Source organism: Hyla sarda, unplaced genomic scaffold, assembly GCF_029499605.1.
Source record: "Hyla sarda isolate aHylSar1 unplaced genomic scaffold, aHylSar1.hap1 scaffold_421, whole genome shotgun sequence".
NCBI lineage: Eukaryota > Metazoa > Chordata > Amphibia > Anura > Hylidae > Hyla > Hyla sarda.
The window spans coordinates 232,693-259,786 of NW_026610436.1; the positions used below are offsets into that span (position 1 = coordinate 232,693).

A 27,094-nucleotide genomic window follows, 5' to 3' on the forward strand; every position below is an offset into this window, starting at 1 on the left:
AGGACAGAGGAGTCTGGAGGAAGAGGACAGAGGAGTCTGGAGGAGGAGGACAGGGGAGTCTGGTGAGAGGAGGACAGAGGGGCCTGGAGGAGGAGGACAGAGGGGTCTGGAGGTTAAGGACAGAGGAGTCTGAAGGAGGGGAGAGAGGAGTCTGGAGGAGGAGGACAGAGGAGTCTGGAGGGGACAGAGAAGTCTGGAGGAGGAGAACAGAGGAGTCTGGAGGAGGAGAGCAGAGGAGTCTAGAGGAGGAGAACAGAGGAATCTGGAGGAGGAGAACAGAGGAGTCTGGAGGAGGAGAACAGAGGAGTCTGGAGGAGGAGAACAGAGGGGTCTGGAGGAGAAGGACAGAGGGGTCTGGGGAAGGAGGAGGACAGAGGAGTCTGGAGGGGACGGGAGTCTGGAGGAGGACAGAGGAGTGTGGAGGGGACAGGAGTGTGGAGGAGGAGAACAGAGGAGTCTGGAGGAGGAGAACAGAGTAGTCTGGAGGAGCAGGACAGATGGGTCTCGGGGAGGAGGAGGACAGAGGGGTCTGGGGGAGGAGGAGGACAGAGGGGTCTGGAGGAGGACAGAGGAGTGTGAAGGAGGAGGACAGAGGGGTCTGGAGGAGGAGGACAGAGGGGTCTGGAGGAGGAGGACAGAGGGGTCTGGAGGAGGAGGACAGCGGAGTCTGGAAGAGGAGGACAGAGGGGTCTGGAGGAGGAGGACAGAGGGGTCTTGAGGAGGAGGACAGAGTGGTCTGGAGGAGGAGGACAGAGAAGTCTGGAGGAGGAGGACAGAGGAGTCTGGAGGAGGAGGACAGAGGAGTCTGGAGGAGGAGGACAGAGGGGTATTGAGGAGGAGAACAGAGGGGTCTGGAGGAGGAGGACAGAGGGGTCTGGTGGGTGGAGGACAGAGGGGTCTGGAGGAAGGAGGACAGAGGGGTCTGGAGGAAGGAGGACAGAGGGGTCTGGAGGGAGGAGGACAGAGGGGCCTGGAGGAGGACAGAGGAGTCTGGTGGGAGGAGGACAGAGGGGTCTGGAGGAGGAGGACAGAGGAGTCTGGAGGAAGAGGACAGAGGAGTCTGGAGGAGGAGGACAGAGGAGTCTGGTGAGAGGAGGACAGAAGGGCCTGGAGGAGGAGGACAGAGGGGTCTGGAGGTTGAGGACAGAGGAGTCTGAAGGAGGGGAGAGAGGAGTCTGGAGGAGGAGGACAGAGGAGTCTGGAGCAGGAGGACAGAGGTGTCTGGTGGGAGGAGGACAGAGGTGCCTGGAGAAGGAGGATAGAGGGGTCTGAAGGAGGAGGACAGAGGAGTCTGGTGGGAGGAGGACAGAAGAGTCTGGAGGAGGAGGACAGAGGAGTCTGGAGGAGGAGGACAGAGGAGTCTGGAGGAGGAGAACAGAGGAGTCTGGTGGGAGGAGGACAGAGGAGTCTGGAGGAGGAGGACAGAGGAGTCTGGAGGAGGAGGACAGAGGAGTCTGGAGGAGGAGGACAGAGGAGTCTGGAGGAGGAGGACAGAGGAGTCTGGAGGAGGAGGACAGAGGGGTCTTGAGGAGGAGAACAGAGGGGTCTGAAGGAGGAGGACAGAGGGGTCTGGTGGGTGGAGGACAGAGGGGTCTGGAGGAAGGAGGACAGAGGGGTCTGGAGGAAGGAGGACAGAGGGGTCTGGAGGGAGGAGGACAGAGGAGTCTGGAGGAGGAGGACAGAGGAGTCTGGAGGAGGAGGACAGAGGAGTCTGGAGGAGGAGGACAGAGGGGTATTGAGGAGGAGAACAGAGGGGTCTGGAGGAGGAGGACAGAGGGGTCTGGAGGAAGGAGGACAGAGGGGTCTGGAGGGAGGAGGACAGAGGGGCCTGGAGGAGGACAGAGGAGTCTGGTGGGAGGAGGACAGAGGGGTCTGGAGGAGGAGGACAGAGGAGTCTGGAGGAAGAGGACAGAGGAGTCTGGAGGAGGAGGACAGAGGAGTCTGGTGAGAGGAGGACAGAAGGGCCTGGAGGAGGAGGACAGAGGGGTCTGGAGGTTGAGGACAGAGGAGTCTGAAGGAGGGGAGAGAGGAGTCTGGAGGAGGAGGACAGAGGAGTCTGGAGCAGGAGGACAGAGGTGTCTGGTGGGAGGAGGACAGAGGTGCCTGGAGAAGGAGGATAGAGGGGTCTGAAGGAGGAGGACAGAGGAGTCTGGTGGGAGGAGGACAGAAGAGTCTGGAGGAGGAGGACAGAGGAGTCTGGAGGAGGAGGACAGAGGAGTCTGGAGGAGGAGAACAGAGGAGTCTGGTGGGAGGAGGACAGAGGAGTCTGGAGGAGGAGGACAGAGGAGTCTGGAGGAGGAGGACAGAGGAGTCTGGAGGAGGAGGACAGAGGAGTCTGGAGGAGGAGGACAGAGGGGTCTTGAGGAGGAGGACAGAGGAGTCTGGAGGAGGAGAACAGAGGGGTCTGGTGGGTGGAGGACAGAGGGGTCTGGAGGAAGGAGGACAGAGGGGTCTGGAGGAAGGAGGACAGAGGGGTCTGGAGGAAGGAGGACAGAGGGGTCTGGAGGGAGGAGGACAGAGGGGCCTGGAGGGAGGAGGACAGAGGGGCCTGGAGAGGAGGACAGAGGAGTCTGTTGGGAGGAGGACAGAGGGGTCTGGAGGAGGAGGACAGAGGAGTCTGGAGGAAGAGGACAGAGGAGTCTGGAGGAGGAGGACAGAGGAGTCTGGCGAGAGGAGGACAGAGGGGCCTGGAGGAGGAGGACAGAGGGGTCTGGAGGTTGAGGACAGAGGAGTCTGAAGGAGGGGAGAGAGGAGTCTGGAGGAGGAGGACAGAGGAGTCTGGAGCAGGAGGACAGAGGAGTCTCGTGGGAGGAGGACAGAGGGGCCTGGAGGAGGAGGATAGAGGGGTCTGAAGGAGGAGGACAGAGGAGTCTGGTGGGAGGAGGACAGAAGAGTCTGGAGGAGGGGACAGAGGAGGCTGGAGGAGGAGGACAGAGGAGTCTGGAGGAGGAGAACAGAGGAGTCTGGTGGGAGGAGGACAGAGGGGTCTGGAGGAGGAGGACAGAGGAGTCTGGAGGAAGAGGACAGAGGAGTCTGGAGGAGGAGGACAGAGGAGTCTGGTGAGAGGAGGACAGAGGGGCCTGGAGGAGGAGGACAGAGGGGTCTGGAGGTTGAGGACAGAGGAGTCTGAAGGAGGGGAGAGAGGAGTCTGGAGGAGGAGGACAGAGGAGTCTGGAGCAGGAGGACAGAGGTGTCTGGTGGGAGGAGGACAGAGGGGCCTGGAGGAGGAGGATAGAGGGGTCTGAAGGAGGAGGACAGAGGAGTCTGGTGGGAGGAGGACAGAAGAGTCTGGAGGAGGAGGACAGAGGAGTCTGGAGGAGTCGGACAGAGGAGTCTGGAGGAGGAGAACAGAGGAGTCTGGTGGGAGGAGGACAGAGGAGTCTGGAGGAGGAGGACAGAGGAGTCTGGAGGAGGAGGACAGAGGAGTCTGGAGGAGGAGGACAGAGGAGTCTGGAGGAGGAGGACAGAGTGGTCTGGAGGAGGAGGACAGAGGAGTCTGGAGGAGGAGGACAGAGGAGTCTGGAGGAGGAGGACAGAGGAGTCTGGAGGAGGAGGACAGAGGGGTCTTGAGGAGGAGGACAGAGGGGTCTGGAGGAGGAGGACAGAGGGGTCTGGTGGGTGGAGGACAGAGGGGTCTGGAGGAAGGAGGACAGAGGGGTCTGGAGGAAGGAGGACAGAGGGGTCTGGAGGGAGGAGGACAGAGGGGCCTGGAGGGAGGAGGACAGAGGGGCCTGGAGGAGGAGGACAGAGGAGTCTGTTGGGTGGAGGACAGAGGGGTCTGGAGGAGGAGGACAGAGGAGTCTGGAGGAAGAGGACAGAGGAGTCTGGAGGAGGAGGACAGAGGAGTCTGGAGGAGGAGGACAGAGGAGTCTGGTGAGAGGAGGACAGAGGGGCCTGGAGGAGGAGGACAGAGGGGTCTGGAGGTTGAGGACAGAGGAGTCTGAAGGAGGGGAGAGAGGAGTCTGGAGGAGGAGGACAGAGGAGTCTGGACCAGGAGGACAGAGGAGTCTGGTGGGAGGAGGACAGAGGGGCCTGGAGGAGGAGGATAGAGGAGTCTGAAGGAGGAGGACAGAGGAATCTGGTGGGGGGAGGACAGAAGAGTCTGGAGGAGGAGGACAGAGGAGTCTGGAGGAGGAGGACAGAGGAGTCTGGAGGAGGAGAACAGAGGAGTCTGGTGGGAGGAGGACAGAGGAGTCTGGAGGAGGAGGACAGAGGAGTCTGGAGGAGGAGGACAGAGGAGTCTGGAGGAGGAGGACAGAGGAAACTGGAGGAGGAGGACAGAGGAGTTTGGAGGAGGAGGACAGAGGAGTCTGGAGGAGGAGGACAGAGGAGTCTGGAGGAGGAGGACAGAGGAGTTTGGTGGGAGGAGGACAGAGGAGTCTGGAGGAGGAGGACAGAGAAGTCTGGAGGAGGAGGACAGAGGAGTCTGGTGGGAGGAGGACAGAGGAGTCTGGTGGGAGGAGGACAGTAGAGTCTGGAGGAGGAGGACAGAGGACTCTGGAGGAGGAGGACAGAGGAGTCTGGAGGAGGAGAACAGAGGAGTCTGGTGGGAGGAGGACAGAGGAGTCTGGAGGAGGAGGACAGAGGAGTCTGGAGGAGGAGGACAGAGGAGTCTGGAGGAGGAGGACAGAGGAGTCTGGAGGAGGAGGACAGAGGAGTCTGGAGGAGGAGGACAGAGGAGTCTGGTAGTATTCTTCCCCTTCCCATTCAGAACACAGGTAGAAGCTGAGATCGTGGTCCCTCTTTGTAGACAATGGCCTTAGGAATGTGGGGTGGCCCAGTACGGGAGGTGTTATCCTGTGCTCCTGCTGTCCTGTCAGGCGGCCTAAGATAAAGTCACAGCTTTCAAGTCAGTCCCTGTCATCAGTCAAGTCAGTGTGGTCTGCATTCAATTGTCCAGTCCTACTACAAGTCCCAGCAAGCCCTTAAAGGGGTACTCCCGTGGAAAACTTTTTTTTTTTCAAATCAACTGGTGCCAGAAAGTTAAACAGATTTGTAAATCACTTCTTTAAAAAAAAAATCTTAATCCTTCCAGTACTTTTTAGGGGCTGTATACTAAAGAGAAATCCAAACAAGAAATGCATTTCCTGTGATGTCATGACCACAGTGCTCTCTGCTGACCTCTGCTGTCCATCTTAGGAACTGTCCAGAACAGGAGAAAATCCCCATAGCAAACATATGCTTCTCTGGACAGTTCCTAAGATGGACAGCAGAGGTCAGCAGAGAGCACTGTGGTCATGACATCACAGGAAATGCATTTCTTGTTTGGATTTCTCTTTAGTATACAGCCCCTAAAAAGTACTGGAAGGATTAAGATTTTTTTTTTAAAGAAGTGATTTACAAATCTGTTTAACTTTCTGGCACCAGTTGATTTGAAAAAAAAAAAGTTTTCCACGGGAGTACCCCTTTAAGGGCTTGCTGGGACTTGTAGTAGGACTGGACAATTGAATGTACCCCTTTAAGGTCTCTGCATCACTGGTCACCTCCGTGGGTCCTGGCTGATCTGTATAGACTTCCCCATCTGTTACCCCCGGTAAAGCTTCCGTCATCCGTAACTTGTGGTCGGAGTCATTAATGCCCCCGAGCCCAGGGTCCAGCGCTATACCTTCAGGGGCTAATGCCACCTGCCCCGAGGGTAACAACATCTGCCCTCATCACACCCCGTTACCACAAATGCCCCTCAGAGCACAATGCGGAGGGGCTCACATGACTGATTCCGGAATGTTCCTCCTCCAGTTCTATGATCAGAGGTCAGTGATCTTGTTACCTGAGCAGTTTAGGACAGCGGCTCCAGGACACGCCTCCTCCTCCAGGACCTTGGAGACGTTGCAGGTCCTTAGATCTTCTGCTGGGTCACATGTCATGGTCAGGAATGGAGCGGAGACGTTGGGTCCTTGAGCGCTCAGGGGGGGAGTTGGTTTCCCACAATTCTGTATTCTGCATATACGAGCAGGAAGGTCCCCGACAAGAGACGTCTGACACAAGGGCAGCCAGGAGTCCTCCACCCGCACCTGCACCGCTCCCCCGCAACTCCTGCCCGATCCCGAGAGCCGGAACCAGGGGGAATCTGAGGAAAGCAATGGAGGACGAAACGTTAACCCTCTCATCTCCTGGATCTCTGTATATAATGAACAGTGACACCGCATTAACCCTCTCACCTCCTGGATCTATATATAATGAACAGTGACACCACATTAACCCTCTCACCTCCTGGATCTATATATATAATGAACAGTGACACCGCATTAACCCTCTCACCTCCTGGATCTATATATAATGAACAGTGACACCACATTAACCCTCTCATCTCCTGAATCTATATATATATAATGAACAGTGACACCACATTAACCCTCTCACCTCCTGGATCTATATATAATGAACAGTGACACCACATTAACCCTCTCACCTCCTGGATCTATATATAATGAACAGTGACACCACATTAACCCTCTCACCTCCTGGATCTATATATATAATGAACAGTGACACCACATTAACCCTCTCACCTCCTGGATCTATATATAATGAACAGTGACACCACATTAACCCTCTCACCTCCTGGATCTATATATAATGAACAGTGACACCACATTAACCCTCTCACCTCCTGGATCTATATATAATGAACAGTGACACCACATTAACCCTCTCACCTCCTGGATCTATATATATAATGAACAGTGACACCACATTAACCCTCTCACCTCCTGGATCTATATATAATGAACAGTGACACCGCATTAACCCTCTCACCTCCTGGATCTATATATATAATGAACAGTGACACCACATTAACCCTCTCACCTCCTGGATCTATATATAATGAACAGTGACACCACATTAACCCTCTCACCTCCTGGATCTATATATAATGAACAGTGACACCACATTAACCCTCTCACCTCCTGGATCTATATATATAATGAACAGTGACACCACATTAACCCTCTCACCTCCTGGATCTATATATATAATGAACAGTGACACCACATTAACCCTCTCATCTCCTGGATCTCTGTATATAATGAACAGTGACACCACATTAACCCTCTCACCTCCTGAATCTATATATAATGAACAGTGACACCACATTAACCCTCTCATCTCCTGGATCTCTGTATATAATGAACAGTGACACCACATTAACCCTCTCACCTCCTGGATCTATATATAATGAACAGTGACACCACATTAACCCTCTCACCTCCTGGATCTATATATATAATGAACAGTGACACCACATTAACCCTCTCACCTCCTGAATCTATATATATAATGAACAGTGACACCACATTAACCCTCTCACCTCCTGAATCTATATATAATGAACAGTGACACCACATTAACCCTCTCACCTCCTGAATCTATATATATAATGAACAGTGACACCGCATTAACCCTCTCACCTCCTGAATCTATATATAATGAACAGTGACACCACATTAACCCTCTCACCTCCTGGATCTATATATAATGAACAGTGACACCACATTAACCCTCTCACCTCCTGGATCTATATATATAATGAACAGTGACACCACATTAACCCTCTCACCTCCTGGATCTATATATATATAATGAACAGTGACACAACATTAACCCTCTCACCTCCTGGATCTATATATATAATGAACAGTGACACCACATTAACCCTCTCACCTCCTGAATCTATATATAATGAACAGTGACACCACATTAACCCTCTCACCTCCTGGATCTATATATAATGAACAGTGACACCACATTAACCCTCTCACCTCCTGGATCTATATATATATAATGAACAGTGACACCACATTAACCCTCTCACCTCCTGAATCTATATATAATGAACAGTGACACCACATTAACCCTCTCACCTCCTGGATCTATATATAATGAACAGTGACACCACATTAACCCTCTCACCTCCTGGATCTATATATATAATGAACAGTGACACCACATTAACCCTCTCACCTCCTGGATCTATATATATATAATGAACAGTGACGCCGCATTAACCCTCTCACCTCCTGAATCTATATATATATAATGAACAGTGACAACGCATTAACCCTCTCACCTCCTGGATCTATATATAATGAACAGTGACACCACATTAACCCTCTCACCTCCTGAATCTATATATAATGAACAGTGACACCGCATTAACCCTCTCACCTCCTGAATCTATATATAATGAACAGTGACACCACATTAACCCTCTCACCTCCTGGATCTCTATATATAATGAACAGTGACACCGCATTAACCCTCTCACCTCCTGGATCTATATATAATGAACAGTGACAACGCATTAACCCTCTCACCTCCTGAATCTATATAAATAATGAACAGTGACACCACATTAACCCTCTCACCTCCTGAATCTATATATATAATGAACAGTGACACCGCATTAACCCTCTCACCCCCTGAATCTATATATAATGAACAGTGACACCACATTAACCCTCTCACCTCCTGGATCTATATATATATAATGAACAGTGACACCACATTAACCCTCTCACCTCCTGGATCTATATATAATGAACAGTGACACCACATTAACCCTCTCACCTCCTGGATCTATATATATAATGAACAGTGACACCACATTAACCCTCTCACCTCCTGGATCTATATATATAATGAACAGTGACACCACATTAACCCTCTCACCTCCTGAATCTATATATATAATGAACAGTGACACCACATTAACCCTCTCACCTCCTGGATCTATATATAATGAACAGTGACACCACATTAACCCTCTCACCTCCTGAATCTATATATATATAATGAACAGTGACACCACATTAACCCTCTCACCTCCTGGATCTATATATATAATGAACAGTGACACCACATTAACCCTCTCACCTCCTGGATCTATATATATAATAAACAGTGACACCGCATTAACCCTCTCACCTCCTGAATCTATATATATATAATGAACAGTGACGCCGCATTAACCCTCTCACCTCCTGGATCTATATATATAATGAACAGTGACACCACATTAACCCTCTCACCTCCTGGATCTATATATAATGAACAGTGACACCACATTAACCCTCTCACCTCCTGGATCTATATATATAATGAACAGTGACACCACATTAACCCTCTCACCTCCTGGATCTATATATATAATGAACAGTGACACCACATTAACCCTCTCACCTCCTGAATCTATATATATAATGAACAGTGACACCACATTAACCCTCTCACCTCCTGGATCTATATATAATGAACAGTGACACCACATTAACCCTCTCACCTCCTGAATCTATATATATATAATGAACAGTGACACCACATTAACCCTCTCACCTCCTGGATCTATATATATAATGAACAGTGACACCACATTAACCCTCTCACCTCCTGGATCTATATATATAATAAACAGTGACACCGCATTAACCCTCTCACCTCCTGAATCTATATATATATAATGAACAGTGACGCCGCATTAACCCTCTCACCTCCTGAATCTATATATATATAATGAACAGTGACACCGCATTAACCCTCTCACCTCCTGGATCTATATATATAATGAACAGTGACACCGCATTAACCCTCTTACCTCCTGGATCTATATATATAATGAACAGTGACACCGCATTAACCCTCTCACCTCCTGAATCTATATATATATAATGAACAGTGACACCACATTAACCCTCTCACCTCCTGAATCTATATATATATAATGAACAGTGACACCGCATTAACCCTCTCACCTCCTGGATCTATATATATAATGAACAGTGACACCACATTAACCCTCTCACCTCCTGGATCTATATATATATATATATAATGAACAGTGACACCGCATTAACCCTCTCACCTCCTGAATCTATATATATATATATATATATAATGAACAGTGACACCACATTAACCCTCTCACCTCCTGGATCTCTATATATAATGAACAGTGACACCACATTAACCCTCTCACCTCCTGAATCTATATATATATAATGAACAGTGACACCACATTAACCCTCTCACCTCCTGGATCTATATATATAATGAACAGTGACACCACATTAACCCTCTCACCTCCTGAATCTATCTATATATAATGAACAGTGACACCACATTAACCCTCTCACCTCCTGAATCTATATATATATAATGAACAGTGACACCACATTAACCCTCTCACCTCCAGAATCTATATATATATAATGAACAGTGACACCGCATTAACCCTCTCACCTCCTGGATCTATATATATAATGAACAGTGACACCACATTAACCCTCTCACCTCCTGGATCTATATATATATATATATAATGAACAGTGACACCGCATTAACCCTCTCACCTCCTGAATCTATATATATATATATATATATATATATATATATATATATATAATGAACAGTGACACCACATTAACCCTCTCACCTCCTGGATCTCTATATATAATGAACAGTGACACCACATTAACCCTCTCACCTCCTGGATCTATATATAATGAACAGTGACACCGCATTAACCCTCTCACCTCCTGGATCTATATATATAATGAACAGTGACACCACATTAACCCTCTCACCTCCTGAATCTATATATACATATAATGAACAGTGACACCACGTTAACCCTCTCACCTCCTGGATCTATATATATATAATGAACAGTGACACCACATTAACCCTCTCACCTCCTGGATCTATATATATAATGAACAGTGACACCACATTAACCCTCTCACCTCCTGAATCTATATATATATAATGAACAGTGACACCACATTAACCCTCTCACCTCCTGAATCTATATATATAATGAACAGTGACACCACCTTAACCCTCTCACCTCCTGGATCTATATATAATGAACAGTGACACCACATTAACCCTCTCACCTCCTGGATCTATATATATATAATGAACAGTGACACCACATTAACCCTCTCACCTCCTGAATCTATATATATATAATGAACAGTGACACCACATTAACCCTCTCACCTCCTGAATCTATATATAATGAACAGTGACACCACATTAACCCTCTCACCTCCTGGATCTATATATATATAATAAACAGTGACACCACATTAACCCTCTCACCTCCTGAATCTATATATATATAATGAACAGTGACACCACATTAACCCTCTCACCTCCTGAATCTATATATAATGAACAGTGACACCACATTAACCCTCTCACCTCCTGAATCTATATATATAATGAACAGTGACACCACATTAACCCTCTCACCTCCTGATTCTATATATAATGAACAGTGACACCACATTAACCCTCTCACCTCCTGAATCTATATATAATGAACAGTGACACCACATTAACCCTCTCACCTCCTGAATCTATATATAATGAACAGTGACACCGCATTAACCCTCTCACCTCCTGGATCTACATATATATATATGTAATGAACAGTGACACCACATTAACCCTCTCACCTCCTGGATCTATATAGATATAATGAACAGTGACACCGCATTAACCCTCTCACCTCCTGGATCTATATATATAATGAACAGTGACACCACATTAACCCTCTCACCTCCTGGATCTATATATAATGAACAGTGACACCGCATTAACCCTCTCACCTCCTGGATCTATATATATAATGAACAGTGACACCACATTAACCCTCTCACCTCCTGGATCTATATATATAATGAACAGTGACACCACATTAACCCTCTCACCTCCTGAATCTATATATATAATGAACAGTGACACCACATTAACCCTCTCACCTCCTGGATCTATATATATAATGAACAGTGACACCACATTAACCCTCTCACCTCCTGGATCTATATATAATGAACAGTGACACCACATTAACCCTCTCACCTCCTGAATCTATATATAATGAACAGTGACACCGCATTAACCCTCTCACCTCCTGGATCTCTATATATAATGAACAGTGACACCGCATTAACCCTCTCACCTCCTGGATCTATATATAATGAACAGTGACACCGCATTAACCCTCTCACCTCCTGGATCTATATATATATAATGAACAGTGACACCACATTAACCCTCTCACCTCCTGAAACTATATATATAATGAACAGTGACACCGCATTAACCCTCTCACCTCCTGGATCTATATATATAATGAACAGTGACACCACATTAACCCTCTCACTTCCTGAATCTATATATAATGAACAGTGACACCACATTAACCCTCTCACCTCCTGAATCTATATATATAATGAACAGTGACACCACATTAACCCTCTCACCTCCTGAATCTATATATATATAATGAACAGTGAGACCACATTAACCCTCTCACCTCTTGAATCTATACATAATGAACAGTGACACCACATTAACCCTCTCACCTCCTGAATCTATATATATATAATGAACAGTGACACCACATTAACCCTCTCACCTCCTGGATCTATATATAATGAACAGTGACACCACATTAACCCTCTCACCTCCTGAATCTATATATATAATGAACAGTGACACCGCATTAACCCTCTCACCTCCTGAATCTATATATAATGAACAGTGACACCACATTAACCCTCTCACCTCCTGAATCTATATATAATGAACAGTGAAATCACATTAACCCTCTCAACTCCTGAATCTATATATAATGAACAGTGACACCACATTAACCCTCTCACCTCCTGAATCTATATATAATGAACAGTGAAACCACATTAACCCTCTCACCTCCTGGATCTCTATATATAATGAACAATGACACCGCATTAACCCTCTCACCTCCTGAATCTATATACAATGAACAGTGACACCGCATTAACCCTCTCACCTCCTGAATCTATATATATAATGAACAGTGACACCACATTAACCCTCTCACCTCTTGAATCTATATATAATGAACAGTGACACCACATTAACCCTCTCACCTCCTGAATCTATATATATATAATGAACAGTGACACCACATTAACCCTCTCACCTCCTGAATCTATATATATAATGAACAGTGACACCGCATTAACCCTCTCACCTCCTGAATCTATATATAATGAACAGTGACACCACATTAACCCTCTCACCTCCTGAATCTATATATAATGAACAGTGACACCACATTAACCCTCTCACCTCCTGAATCTATATATATAATGAACAGTGACACCACATTAACCCTCTCACCTCCTGGATCTATATATATAATGAACAGTGACACCGCATTAACCCTCTCACCTCCTGAATCTATATATATAATGACCAGTCACACCACATTAACATAGGGACTGGTTGTGATTGGTTGTGACTGGTTGTAAATACATAGTGACTGGTTGTGACTGCTTGTAAATATATAGTAACTGGTTGTGACTGGTTGTAAATACATAGTGACTGGTTGTGACTGGTTGTAAATACATAGTGACTGGTTGTAAATACATAGTGACTGGTTGTGACTGCTTGTAAATACATAGTAACTGGTTGTGACTGGTTGTAAATACATAGTGACTGGTTGTGACTGGTTGTAAATACATAGTGACTGGTTGTGACTGGTTGTAAACACATAGTGACTGGTTGTGACTGGTTGTAAATACATAGTGACTGGTTGTGACTGGTTGTAAACACATAGTGACTGGTTGTGACTGCTTGTAAATACATAGTAACTGGTTGTGACTGGTTGTAAATACATAGTGACTGGTTGTGACTGGTTGTAAATACATAGTGACTGGTTGTGACTGGTTGTAAATACATAGTGAATGGTTGTGACTGGTTGTAAATACATAGGGACTGGTTGTGACTGGTTGTAAATACATAGGGACTGGTTGTGACTGGTTGTAAATACATAGGGACTGGTTGTGACTGGTTGTAAATACATAGGGACTGGTTGTGACTGGTTGTAAATACATAGTGACTGGTTGTGACTGGTTGTAAACACATAGTGACTGGTTGTGACTGGTTGTAAATACATAGGGACTGGTTGTGACTGGTTGTAAACACATAGTGACTGGTTGTGACTGGTTGTAAATACATAGGGACTGGTTGTGACTGGTTGTAAACACATAGTGACTGGTTGTGACTGGTTGTAAATACATAGGTACTGGTTGAGATTGGTTGTAAATACATAGTGACTGGTTGTGATTGGTTGTAAATACATAGTGACTGGTTGGGACTGGTTGTAAATACATAGGGACTGGTTGGGACTGGTTGAGATTGGTTGTAAACACATAGTGACTGGTTGTGATTGGTTGTAAATACATAGGGACTGGTTGTAAACACATAGTGACTGGTTGTGATTGGTTGTAAATACATAGTTACTGGTTGTGACTGGTTGTAAATACATAGGTACTGGTTGTAAATACATAGTGACTGGTTGGGACTGGTTGTAAATACATAGTGACTGGTTGGGACTGGTTGAGATTGGTTGTAAACACATAGTGACTGGTTGTGATTGGTTGTAAATACATAGGGACTGGTTGTAAACACATAGTGACTGGTTGTGATTGGTTGTAAATACATAGTGACTGGTTGTGACTGGTTGTAAATACATAGTGACTGGTTGTAAATACATAGTGACTGGTTGTGACTGGTTGTAAATACATACTGACTGGTTGTAAATACATAGTGACTGGTTGTGACTGGTTGTAAATACATAGGGACTGGTTGTGACTGGTTGTAAATACATAGTGACTGGTTGTGACTGGTTGTAAATACATAGGGACTGGTTGTGACTGGTTGTAAATACATAGGGACTGGTTGTGACTGGTTTTAAATACATAGTGACTGGTTGTGACTGGTTGTAAATACATAGGGACTGGTTGGGACTGGTTGTAAATACATAGTGACTGGTTGGTACTGGTTGTAAATACATCGTGACTGGTTGTGACTGATTGTAAACACATAATGACTGGTTGTAAACACATAGTGATTGGTTGTAAATACATAGGGACTGGTTGTGACTGGTTGTAAATACATAGTGACTGGTTGTGACTGGTTGTAAATACATAGGGACTGGTTGTGAATGGTTGTAAATACATAGTGACTGGTTGGTACTGGTTGTAAATACATCGTGACTGGTTGTGACTGATTGTAAACACATAGTGACTGGTTGTAAACACATAGTGACTGGTTGTAAATACATAGTGACTGGTTGTAAATACATAGTGACTGGTTGTGACTGGTTGTAAACACATAGTGACTGGTTGTAAATACATAGTGAATGGTTGTGACTGGTTGTAAATACATAGTGACTGGTTGGGACTGGTTGTAAATACATAGTGACTGGTTGTGACTGGTTGTAAATACATCGTGACTGGTTATGACTGGTTGTAAATACATAGTAACTGGTTGTGACTGGTTGTAAATACATAGTGACTGGTTGTGACTGGTTGTAAATACATAGGGACTGGTTGTGACTGGTTGTAAATACATAGTGATTGGTTGTGACTGGTTGTAAATACATAGTGACTGGTTGTGACTGGTTGTAAATACATAGTGACTGGTTGTGACTGGTTGTAAATACATAGGGACTGGTTGTGACTGGTTGTAAATACATAGGGACTGGTTGTGACTGGTTGTAAATACATAGTGACTGGTTGTGACTGGTTGTAAATACATAGGGACTGGTTGTGACTGGTTGTAAATACATAGTGACTGGTTGTGACTGGTTGTAAATACATAGGGACTGGTTGTGACTGGTTGTAAACACATAGTGACTGGTTGTGACTGGTTGTAAATACATCATGACTGGTTGTGACTGGTTGTAAACACATAGTGACTGGTTGTGACTGGTTGTAAATACATAGAGACTGGTTGTGACTGGTTGTAAATACATAGGTACTGGTTGAGATTGGTTGTAAATACATAGTGACTGGTTGTGATTGGTTGTAAATACATAGTGAATGGTTGGGACTGGTTGTAAATACATAGTGACTGGTTGTAAATACATAGTGACTGGTGTTGATTGGTTGTAAATACATAGTGACTGGTTGTGACTGGTTGTAAATACATAGGGACTGGTTGTGACTGGTTGTAAATACATAGTGACTGGTTGTGATTGGTTGTAAATACATAGTGACTGGTTGGGACTGGTTGTAAATACATAGTGATTGGTTGTGTCTGGTTATAAATACATAGTGACTGGTTGTGATTGGTTGTAAACACATAGTGATTGGTTGTGACTGGTTGTAAATACATAGTGACTGGTTGAGATTGGTTGTAAATACATAGTGATTGGTTGTGACTGGTTGTAAATACATAGTGACTGGTTGGGACTGGTTGTAAATACATAGTGACTGGTTGAGATTGGTTGTAAATACATAGTGACTGGTTGGGACTGGTTGAGATTGGTTGTAAACACATAGTGACTGATTGTGATTGGTTGTAAATACATAGGGACTGGTTGTAAACACATAGTGACTGGTTGTGATTGGTTGTAAATACATAGTGACTGGTTGTGACTGGTTGTAAATACATAGTGACTGGTTGTAAACACATAGTGACTGGTTGTGACTGGTTGTAAATACATAGTGACTGGTTGTAAATACATAGTGACTGGTTGTAAATACATAGTGACTGGTTGTAAATACATAGTGACTGGTTGTGATTGGTTGTAAATACATAGGGACTGGTTGTGACTGGTTGTAAATACATAGTGACTGGTTGTGACTGGTTGTAAATACAAAGTGACTGGTTGTAAATACATAGTGACTGGTTGTAAATACATAGGGACTGGTTGTGACTGGTTGTAAATTCATAGTGACTGGTTGTGACTGGTTGTAAATACATAGTGACTGGTTGTAAATACATAGGGACTGGTTGTGATTGGTTGTAAATACATAGGGACTGGTTGTGATTGGTTGTGACTGGTTGTAAATACATAGTGACTGGTTGGGACTGGTTGTAAATACATAGTGACTGGTTGTGACTGGTTGTAAATACATAGTGAATGGTTGGGACTGGTTGTAAATACATAGTGACTGGTTGTGATTGGTTGTAAATACATAGTGACTGGTTGTGACTGGTTGTAAATACATAGGGACTGGTTGTGATTGGTTGTGACTGGTTGTAAATACATTGTGACTGGTTGTGACTGGTTGTAAATACATAGTGACTGGTTGTGACTGGTTGTAAATACATAGTGACTGGTTGTGACTGGTTGTAAACACATAGTGACTGGTTGTGACTGGTTGTAAGTACATAGGGACTGGTTGTGACTGGTTGTAAATACATCGTGACTGGTTGTAAATACATAGGGACTGGTTGTGACTGGTTGTAAATACATAGTGACTGGTTGTGACTGGTTGTAAATACATAGTGACTGGTTGTGATTGGTTGTTAACACATAGTGATTGGTTGTGACTGGTTGTAAATAGATAGTGACTGGTTGAGATTGGTTGTAAATACATAGTGATTGGTTGTGACTGGTTGTAAATACATAGTGACTGGTTGTGATTGGTTGTAAACACATAGTGACTGGTTGTGACTGGTTGTAAATACATAGTGACTGGTTGGGACTGGTTGTAAATACATAGTGACTGGTTGAGATTGGTTGTAAATACATAGTGACTGGTTGGGACTGGTTGAGATTGGTTGTAAACACATAGTGACTGGTTGTGATTGGTTGTAAATACATAGTGACTGGTTGTGACTGGTTGTAAATACATAGTGACTGGTTGTAAACACATAGTGACTGGTTGTGACTGGTTGTAAATACATAGTGACTGGTTGTAAATACATAGTGACTGGTTGTAAATACATAGTGACTGGTTGTGATTGGTTGTAAATACATAGGGACTGGTTGTGACTGGTTATAAATACATAGTGACTGGTTGTGACTGGTTGTAAATACATAGTGACTGGTTGTAAATACATAGTGACTGGTTGTAAATACATAGTGACTGGTTGGGACTGGTTGTAAATACATAGGGACTGGTTGTGATTGGTTGTAAATACATAGGGACTGGTTGTGATTGGTTGTGACTGGTTGTAAATACATAGTGACTGGTTGGGACTGGTTGTAAATACATAGTGACTGGTTGTGACTGGTTGTAAATACATAGTGACTGGTTGCGACTGGTTGTAAATACATAGTGACTGGTTGGGACTGGTTGTAAATACATAGGGACTGGTTGGGACTGGTTGTAAATACATAGTGACTGGTTGTGACTGGTTGTAAATACATAGTGACTGGTTGTGACTGGTTGTAAATACATAGTGAATGGTTGTGACTGGTTGTAAATACATTGTGACTGGTTGTGACTGGTTGTAAATACATAGTGACTGGTTGTGACTGGTTGTAAATACATAGTGACTGGTTGTGACTGGTTGTAAACACATAGTGACTGGTTGTGACTGGTTGTAAATACATAGGGACTGGTTGTGACTGGTTGTAAATACATAGTGACTGGTTGTGACTGGTTGTAAATACATAGGTACTGGTTGAGATTGGTTGTAAATACATAGTGACTGGGTGTGACTGGTTGTAAATACATAGTGACTGGTTGTGACTGGTTGTAAATACATAGGGACTGGTTGTGACTGGTTGTAAATACATAGTGACTGGTTGTGACTGGTTGTAAACACATAGTGACTGGTTGTGACTGGTTGTAAATACATAGTGACTGGTTGAGATTGGTTGTAAATACATAGTGACTGGTTGGGACTGGTTGTAAATACATAGTGACTGGTTGAGATTGGTTGTAAATACATAGTGACTGGTTGGGACTGGTTGAGATTGGTTGTAAACACATAGTGACTGATTGTGATTGGTTGTAAATACATAGTGACTGGTTGTGACTGGTTGTAAATACATAGTGACTGGTTGTAAATACATAGTGACTGGTTGTGATTGGTTGTAAATACATAGGGACTGGTTGTGACTGGTTATAAATACATAGTGACTGGTTGTGACTGGTTGTAAATACATAGTGACTGGTTGTAAATACATAGTGACTGGTTGTGACTGGTTGTAAATACATAGTAACTGGTTGTAAATACATAGGGACTGGTTGTGACTGGTTGTAAATTCATAGTGACTGGTTGTGACTGGTTGTAAATACATAGTGACTGGTTTTAAATACATAGTGACTGGTTGGGACTGGTTGTAAATACATAGGGACTGGTTGTGATTGGTTGTAAATACATAGGGACTGGTTGTGATTGGTTGTGACTGGTTGTAAATACATAGTGACTGGTTGGGACTGGTTGTAAATACATAGTGACTGGTTGTGACTGGTTGTAAATACATAGTGACTGGTTGTGACTGGTTGTAAATACATAGTGACTGGTTGCGACTGGTTGTAAATACATAGTGACTGGTTGTGACTGGTTGTAAATACATAGTGACTGGTTGTAAATACATAGTGACTGGTTGTGATTGGTTGTAAATACATAGGGACTGGTTGTGATTGGTTGTGACTGGTTGTAAATACATAGGGACTGTCACGATGCCGGCTGGCAGGTAGTGGATCCTCTGTGCCAGAGAGGGATTGGCGTGGACCGTGCTAGTGGATCGGTTCTAAGTCACTACTGGTTTTCACCAGAGCCCGCCGCAAAGCGGGATGGTCTTGCTGCGGCGGTAGTGACCAGGTCGTATCCACTAGCAACGGCTCAACCTCTCTGACTGCTGAAGATAGGCGCGGTACAAGGGAGTAGACAGAAGCAAGGTCGGACGTAGCAGAAGGTCGGGGCAGGCAGCAAGGATCGTAGTCAGGGGCAACGGCAGGAGGTCTGGAACACAGGCTAGGAACACACAAGGAAACGCTTTCACTGGCACAATGGCAACAAGATCCGGCAAGGAAGTGCAGGGGAAGTGAGGTATTAATAGGGAAGTGCACAGGTGAAGATACTGATTGGAACCACTGCGCCAATCAGCGGCGCAGTGGCCTTTTAAATCGCAAAGACCCGGCGCGCGCGCGCCCTAGGGAGCGGGGCCGCGCGCGCCGGGACAGGACCGACGGAGAGTGAGTCAGGTACGGGAGCCGGGGTGCGCATCGCGAGCGGGCGCCACCCGCATCGCGAATCGCATCCCGGCTGGAGGCGGTATCGCAGCGCCCCGGGTCAGTGGATCTGACCGGAGCGCTGCAGTGAGGAGAGTGTAGCGAGCGCTCCGGGGAGGAGCGGGGACCCGGAGCGCTCGGCGTAACAGTACCCCCCCCCCTTGGGTCTCCCCCTCTTCTTGGAGCCTGAGAACCTGAGGATCAGACTTTTGTCTAGAATATTGTCCTCAGGTTCCCAGGATCTCTCTTCTGGACCACAACCCTCCCAATCAACTAAAAAAAAGGTTTTCCCTCTGACCTTCTTGGATGCCAGAATCTCTTTGACGGAGAAGATGTCCGAGGAGCCGGAAACAGGAGTGGGGGAAACAAGTTTGGGAGAGAAACGGTTGATGATGAGTGGTTTAAGAAGAGAAACGTGAAAGGCATTAGGAATACGAAGAGAAGGAGGAAGAAGAAGTTTGTAAGAGACAGGATTAATCTGGCACAAAATTTTGAAAGGACCAAGATAGCGTGGTCCCAACTTGTAGCTAGGGACACGGAAGCGGACATATTTAGCGGAGAGCCATACCTTGTCTCCAGGAGAAAAAATGGGAGGAGCTCTTCTTTTCTTATCCGCAAATTTCTTCATGCGTGATGAAGCCTGTAAGAGAGAATTTTGGGTCTCTCTCCATATGATGGAAAGATCACGAGAAATTTCATCCACAGCGGGCAGACCAGAGGGCAAGGGGGTAGGGAGGGGGGGAAGAGGGTGACGGCCGTACACCACGAAAAATGGGGATTTGGAGGAAGATTCAGCGACTCTGAAGTTATACGAGAATTCGGCCCATGGTAGAAGATCTGCCCAATCATCCTGGCGGGAGGAAACAAAATGTCGTAAATAATCACCCAAGACCTGGTTAATTCTTTCTACTTGTCCATTGGATTGAGGATGATATGCAGAAGAAAAGTTTAATTTAATCTTGAGTTGTTTACAGAGAGCCCTCCAGAATTTTGACACGAATTGGACGCCTCTATCCGAGACGATTTGTGTGGGCAAACCGTGAAGACGAAAAATGTGTACAAAAAATTGTTTAGCCAACTGAGGCGCAGAAGGAAGACCAGGAAGAGGGATGAAATGTGCCATTTTGGAGAATCGATCAACGACCACCCAAATAACAGTGTTGCCACGGGATGGGGGTAAGTCAGTAATAAAATCCATACCAATCAGAGACCAAGGCTGTTCGGGGACAGGCAGAGGATGAAGAAAACCAGCGGGCTTCTGGCGAGGAGTCTTATCGCGGGCACAGACAGTGCAGGCTCGTACAAAGTCCACGACATCCGTCTCCAGAGTCGGCCACCAATAGAAGCGAGAGATGAGTTGCACAGATTTCTTGATGCCTGCATGACCTGCGAGATGGGAGGAGTGACCCCATTTGAGGATTCCGAGGCGTTGGCGTGGAGAGACGAAGGTCTTTCCTGGAGGAGTTTGCCTGATGGAGGCTGGAGAAGAGGAAATCAGACAGTCAGGAGGGATGATGTGTTGCGGAGAGAGTTCAACTTCAGAAGCATCCGAGGAACGAGAGAGAGCATCGGCCCTAATGTTCTTATCGGCAGGCCGAAAGTGAATTTCGAAATTAAATCGGGCAAAGAACAGAGACCACCTGGCCTGGCGAGGATTCAGCCGTTGGGCAGACTGGAGGTAGGAGAGGTTCTTGTGATCGGTGTAAATAATAACTGGAAATCTTGATCCCTCCAGCAGATGCCTCCATTCCTCAAGTGCTAATTTAATGGCTAGAAGCTCTCGATCCCCGATGGAGTAGTTCCTCTCCACCGGAGAGAAGGTCCTAGAAAAAAAACCACAAGTAACAGCATGCCCGGAAGGATTTTTTTGTAGAAGGACCGCTCCAGCTCCTACAGAGGAGGCATCAACCTCCAATAGGAAGGGTTTAGATGGGTCAGGTCTGGAGAGCACGGGAGCCGAAGAAAAGGCAGACTTGAGCCGTTTAAAGGCGTCTTCCGCTTGAGGAGGCCAAGACTTGGGATCGGCATTTTTTTTGGTTAGAGCCACGATAGGAGCCACAACGGTAGAAAAATGTGGAATAAATTGCCTGTAATAATTGGCGAACCCCAAAAAACGTTGGATAGCACGGAGTCCGGAGGGGCGTGGCCAATCTAAGACGGCAGAGAGTTTGTCTGGATCCATTTGTAGTCCCTGGCCAGAGACCAAGTATCCTAGGAAAGGAAGAGATTGGCATTCAAACAGACATTTCTCTATCTTAGCATAAAGTTGATTGTCACGAAGTCTCTGAAGAACCATACGGACATGCTGGCGGTGTTCTTCTAGATTGGAAGAAAAAATCAGGATATCGTCCAGATATACAACAACACAGGAGTATAAGAGATCACGAAAAATTTCATTAACAAAGTCTTGGAAGACGGCAGGGGCATTGCACAGGCCAAAGGGCATGACCAGATACTCAAAGTGTCCATCTCTAGTGTTAAATGCCGTTTTCCATTCATCCCCCTCTCTGATGCGGATGAGATTATAAGCACCTCTTAAGTCCAGTTTGGTAAAGATGTGGGCACCTTGGAGGCGATCAAAGAGTTCAGAGATGAGGGGTAGGGGGTAGCGGTTCTTTACCGTGATTTTATTAAGACCGCGGTAGTCGATGCAAGGACGTAGAGAGCCATCTTTTTTGGACACAAAGAAGAATCCGGCTCCGGCAGGAGAGGAGGATTTACGGATAAAGCCCTTTTTTAAATTTTCCTGGATGTATTCAGACATGGCAAGAGTCTCAGGGGCGGACAGAGGATAAATTCTGCCCCGGGGTGGAGTAGTGCCCGGGAGGAGGTCAATAGGACAATCATAAGGCCTGTGAGGAGGTAGAGTCTCAGCCTGTTTTTTGCAAAAAACATCCGCAAAGTCCATATAGGCCTTAGGGAGACCGGTTACAGGAGGAACCACAGAGTCACGGCAAGGGGTACTGGGAACCGGTTTTAGGCAGTCCTTGAAACAAGAGGACCCCCAACTCTTGATCTCTCCAGTGGACCAATCCAGGGTTGGGGAATGAAGTTGAAGCCAGGGTAGTCCAAGGAGAATTTCGGAAGTGCAATTGGGGAGGACCAACAATTCAATCTTCTCGTGATGAGGTCCGATGCACATTAGAAGGGGCTCCGTGCGGAAACGTATGGTACAGTCCAATCTTTCATTGTTTACACAATTGATGTAGAGGGGTCTGGCGAGACTGGTCACCGGGATGTTGAACCTGTTGACGAGAGAGGCCAAAATAAAATTTCCTGCAGATCCGGAGTCCAAGAAGGCCATAGTAGCGAAGGAGAAGGCAGAGGCAGATATCCGCACAGGCACAGTAAGACGTGGAGAAGCAGAGTAGACATCAAGGACTGTCTCACCTTTGTGCGGAGTCAGCGTACGTCTTTCCAGGCGGGGAGGACGGATAGGACAATCCTTCAGGAAGTGTTCGGTACTAGCACAGTACAGGCAGAGATTCTCCATGCGGCGTCGTGTCCTCTCTTGAGGTGTCAGGCGAGACCGGTCGACCTGCATAGCCTCCACGGCGGGAGGCACAGGAACGGATTGCAGGGGACCAGAGGAGAGAGGAGCCGGGGAGAAAAAACGCCTCGTGTGAACAAAGTCCATATCCTGGCGGAGCTCCTGACGCCTTTCGGAAAAACGCATGTCAATGCGAGTGGCTAGATGAATGAGTTCATGTAGGTTAGCAGGAATTTCTCGTGCGGCCAGAACATCCTTAATGTTGCTGGATAGGCCTTTTTTAAAGGTCGCGCAGAGGGCCTCATTATTCCAGGATAATTCTGAAGCAAGAGTACGGAATTGTACGGCGTACTCGCCAACGGAAGAATTACCCTGGACCAGGTTCAACAGGGCAGTCTCAGCAGAAGAGGCTCGGGCAGGTTCCTCAAAGACACTTCGAATTTCCGAGAAGAAGGAGTGTACAGAGGCAGTGACGGGGTCATTGCGGTCCCAGAGCGGTGTGGCCCAAGACAGGGCTTTTCCAGACAGAAGGCTGACTACGAAAGCCACCTTAGACCTTTCAGTAGGAAACTGGTCCGACATCATCTCCAAGTGCAGGGAACACTGGGAAAGAAAGCCACGGCAAAACTTGGAGTCCCCATCAAATTTATCCGGCAAGGATAGTCGTAGACCAGAAGCGGCCACTCGCTGCGGAGGAGGTGCAGTAGCTGGCGGAGGAGATGATTGCTGAAGCTGTGGTAGTAGCTGCTGTAGCATCACGGTCAGTTGAGACAGCTGTTGGCCTTGTTGCGCTATCTGTTGTGACTGCTGGGCGACCACCGTGGTGAGGTCAGCGACAACTGGCAGAGGAACTTCAGCGGGATCCATGGCCGGATCTACTGTCACGATGCCGGCTGGCAGGAGGTGGATCCTCTGTGCCAGAGAGGGATTGGCGTGGACCGTGCTAGTGGATCGGTTCTAAGTCACTACTGGTTTTCACCAGAGCCCGCCGCAAAGCGGGATGGTCTTGCTGCGGCGGTAGTGACCAGGTCGTATCCACTAGCAACGGCTCAACCTCTCTGACTGCTGAAGATAGGCGCGGTACAAGGGAGTAGACAGAAGCAAGGTCGGACGTAGCAGAAGGTCGGGGCAGGCAGCAAGGATCGTAGTCAGGGGCAACGGCAGGAGGTCTGGAACACAGGCTAGGAACACACAAGGAAACGCTTTCACTGGCACAATGGCAACAAGATCCGGCAAGGAAGTGCAGGGGAAGTGAGGTATTAATAGGGAAGTGCACAGGTGAAGATACTGATTGGAACCACTGCGCCAATCAGCGGCGCAGTGGCCCTTTAAATCGCAAAGACCCGGCGCGCGCCCTAGGGAGCGGGGCCGCGCGCGCCGGGACAGGACCGACGGAGAGCGAGTCAGGTACGGGAGCCGGGGTGCGCATCGCGAGCGGGCGCCACCCGCATCGCGAATCGCATCCCGGCTGGAGGCGGTATCGCAGCGCCCCGGGTCAGTGGATCTGACCGGAGCGCTGCAGTGAGGAGAGTGTAGCGAGCGCTCCGGGGAGGAGCGGGGACCCGGAGCACTCGGCGTAACAGGGACTGGTTGTGATTGGTTGTAAATACATAGTGACTGGTTGGGACTGGTTGTAAATACATAGTGACTGGTTGGGACTGGTTGTAAATACATAGTGACTGGTTGTGATTGGTTGTAAATAGATAGTGATTGGTTGTGACTGGTTGTAAATACATAGTGACTGGTTGTGACTGGTTGTAAATACATAGGGACTGGTTGTGATTGGTCTTAAATACATAGTGACTGGTTGGGACTGGTTGTAAATACATAGTGACTGGTTGGGACTGGTTGTAAATACATAGGGACTGGTTGTGATTGGTTGTAAATACATAGTGACTGGTTGGGACTGGTTGTAAATACATAGGGACTGGTTGTGATTGGTTTTAAATACATAGTGACTGGTTGTGACTGGTTGGGTTATAACCTGCGCTCCTCCTTCTCAGTCATCACACATTATAACCTGCGCTCCTCCTCCTCAGTCATCACACATTATAACCTGCGCTCCTCCTCCTCAGTCATCACACATTATAACCATCACTCCTCCTCCTCAGTCATCACACATTATAACCATCACTCCTCCTCCTCCTCAGTCATCACACATTATAACCATCACTCCTCCTCCTCAGTCATCACACATTATAACCATCACTCCTCCTCCTCAGTCATCACACATTATAACCATCACTCCTCCTCCTCAGTCATCACACATTATAACCATCACTCCTCCTCCTCCTCAGTCATCACACATTATAACCATCACTCCTCCTCCTCGGTCATCACACATATATACTGTCACACCTCCTCCTCCACAGTCATCACACATATATACTGTCACTCCTCCTCCTCCACAGTCATCACACATTATAACCATCACTCCTCCTCCTCAGTCATCACACATTATAACCATCACTCCTCCTCCTCCTCAGTCATCACACATTATAACCATCACTCCTCCTCCTCAGTCATCACACATTATAACCATCGCTCCTCCTCCTCAGTCATCACACATTATAACCATCACTCCTTCTCAGTCATCACACATATATACTGGCGCTCCTCCTCCTCCTCGGTCATCACACATATATACTGTCACTCCTCCTCCTCCTCAGTCATCACACATTATAACCATCACTCCTCCTCCTCGGTCATCACACATATATACTGTCACACCTCCTCCTCCACAGTCATCACACATATATACTGTCACTCCTCCTCCTCCACAGTCATCACACATTATAACCATCACTCCTCCTCCTCAGTCATTACACATATATACTGTCACTCCTCCTCCTCCACAGTCATCACACATATATACTGTCACTCCTCCTCCTCCACAGTCATCACACATTATAACCATCACTCCTCTTCCTCAGTCATCACACATATATACTGGCGCTCCTCCTCCTCCTCAGTCATCACACATATATACTGTCACTCCTCCTCCTCCACAGTCATCACACATTATAACCATCACTCCTCTTCCTCAGTCATCACACATATATACTGTCACTCCTCCTCCTCCTCAGTCATCACATATTATAACCATCACTCCTCCTCCTCAGTCATCACACATATATACTGTCACTCCTCCTCCTCCGTCTTCGCATTTGGACGGTTCTTACCTTTCTCCTCAGGAGTCGCCAATGAGAACCATAGAACAGATATAAAGAAGGAGCTGAAGACTTTGGCGTCCATTGTTCTGCTGACAGGATCTTGTCTACGTATCGTGTGGTTACGGGGCAGGAAACGCTCGTATTGTCCCGTATGTCAGGTGCAGATCAATGGAGGCTGCTGGGACTTGTGGTATCTGACAGGAAGTTGTTCAAGTGGGTGGATAAAAGCTTCTTCTGGTCTGATGTGACGATGGCGCCATTACTGCGACACCGCGCAAAACAATACAGAGATCACAATGTATAGAGAATATATACACTACACAATATAATAAAGAGAACAATGTATAGAGAATATATACACTACACAATATAATAAAGAGATAACAATGTATAGAGAATATATACACTACACAATATAATAAAGAGAGAACAATGTATAGAGAATATATACA

At 46.5% G+C, this 27,094-nt stretch overlaps 1 protein-coding gene across 5 annotated transcripts in view; it reads right to left on the reverse strand.

Annotated features, from left to right (window-relative positions):
• LOC130333996 (T-cell differentiation antigen CD6-like) overlaps positions 1-26,896 on the reverse strand; it is a 241,920-nt gene extending 215,024 nt beyond the window's left edge. For all 5 annotated transcript variants that reach the window (XM_056553855.1, XM_056553853.1, XM_056553854.1 and 2 more), the window contains exons 1-2: positions 26,652-26,896; positions 5,768-6,067 (exon numbers count right to left, since the gene is read on the reverse strand). In XM_056553855.1, coding sequence (XP_056409830.1) covers positions 5,768-6,067; positions 26,652-26,724 — 373 coding nt within the window. In that variant the 5' untranslated portion in view covers positions 26,725-26,896. The remainder of the gene's footprint in view (positions 1-5,767; positions 6,068-26,651) is intronic.
• Between the last annotated feature and the right edge of the window lie 198 nt (positions 26,897-27,094).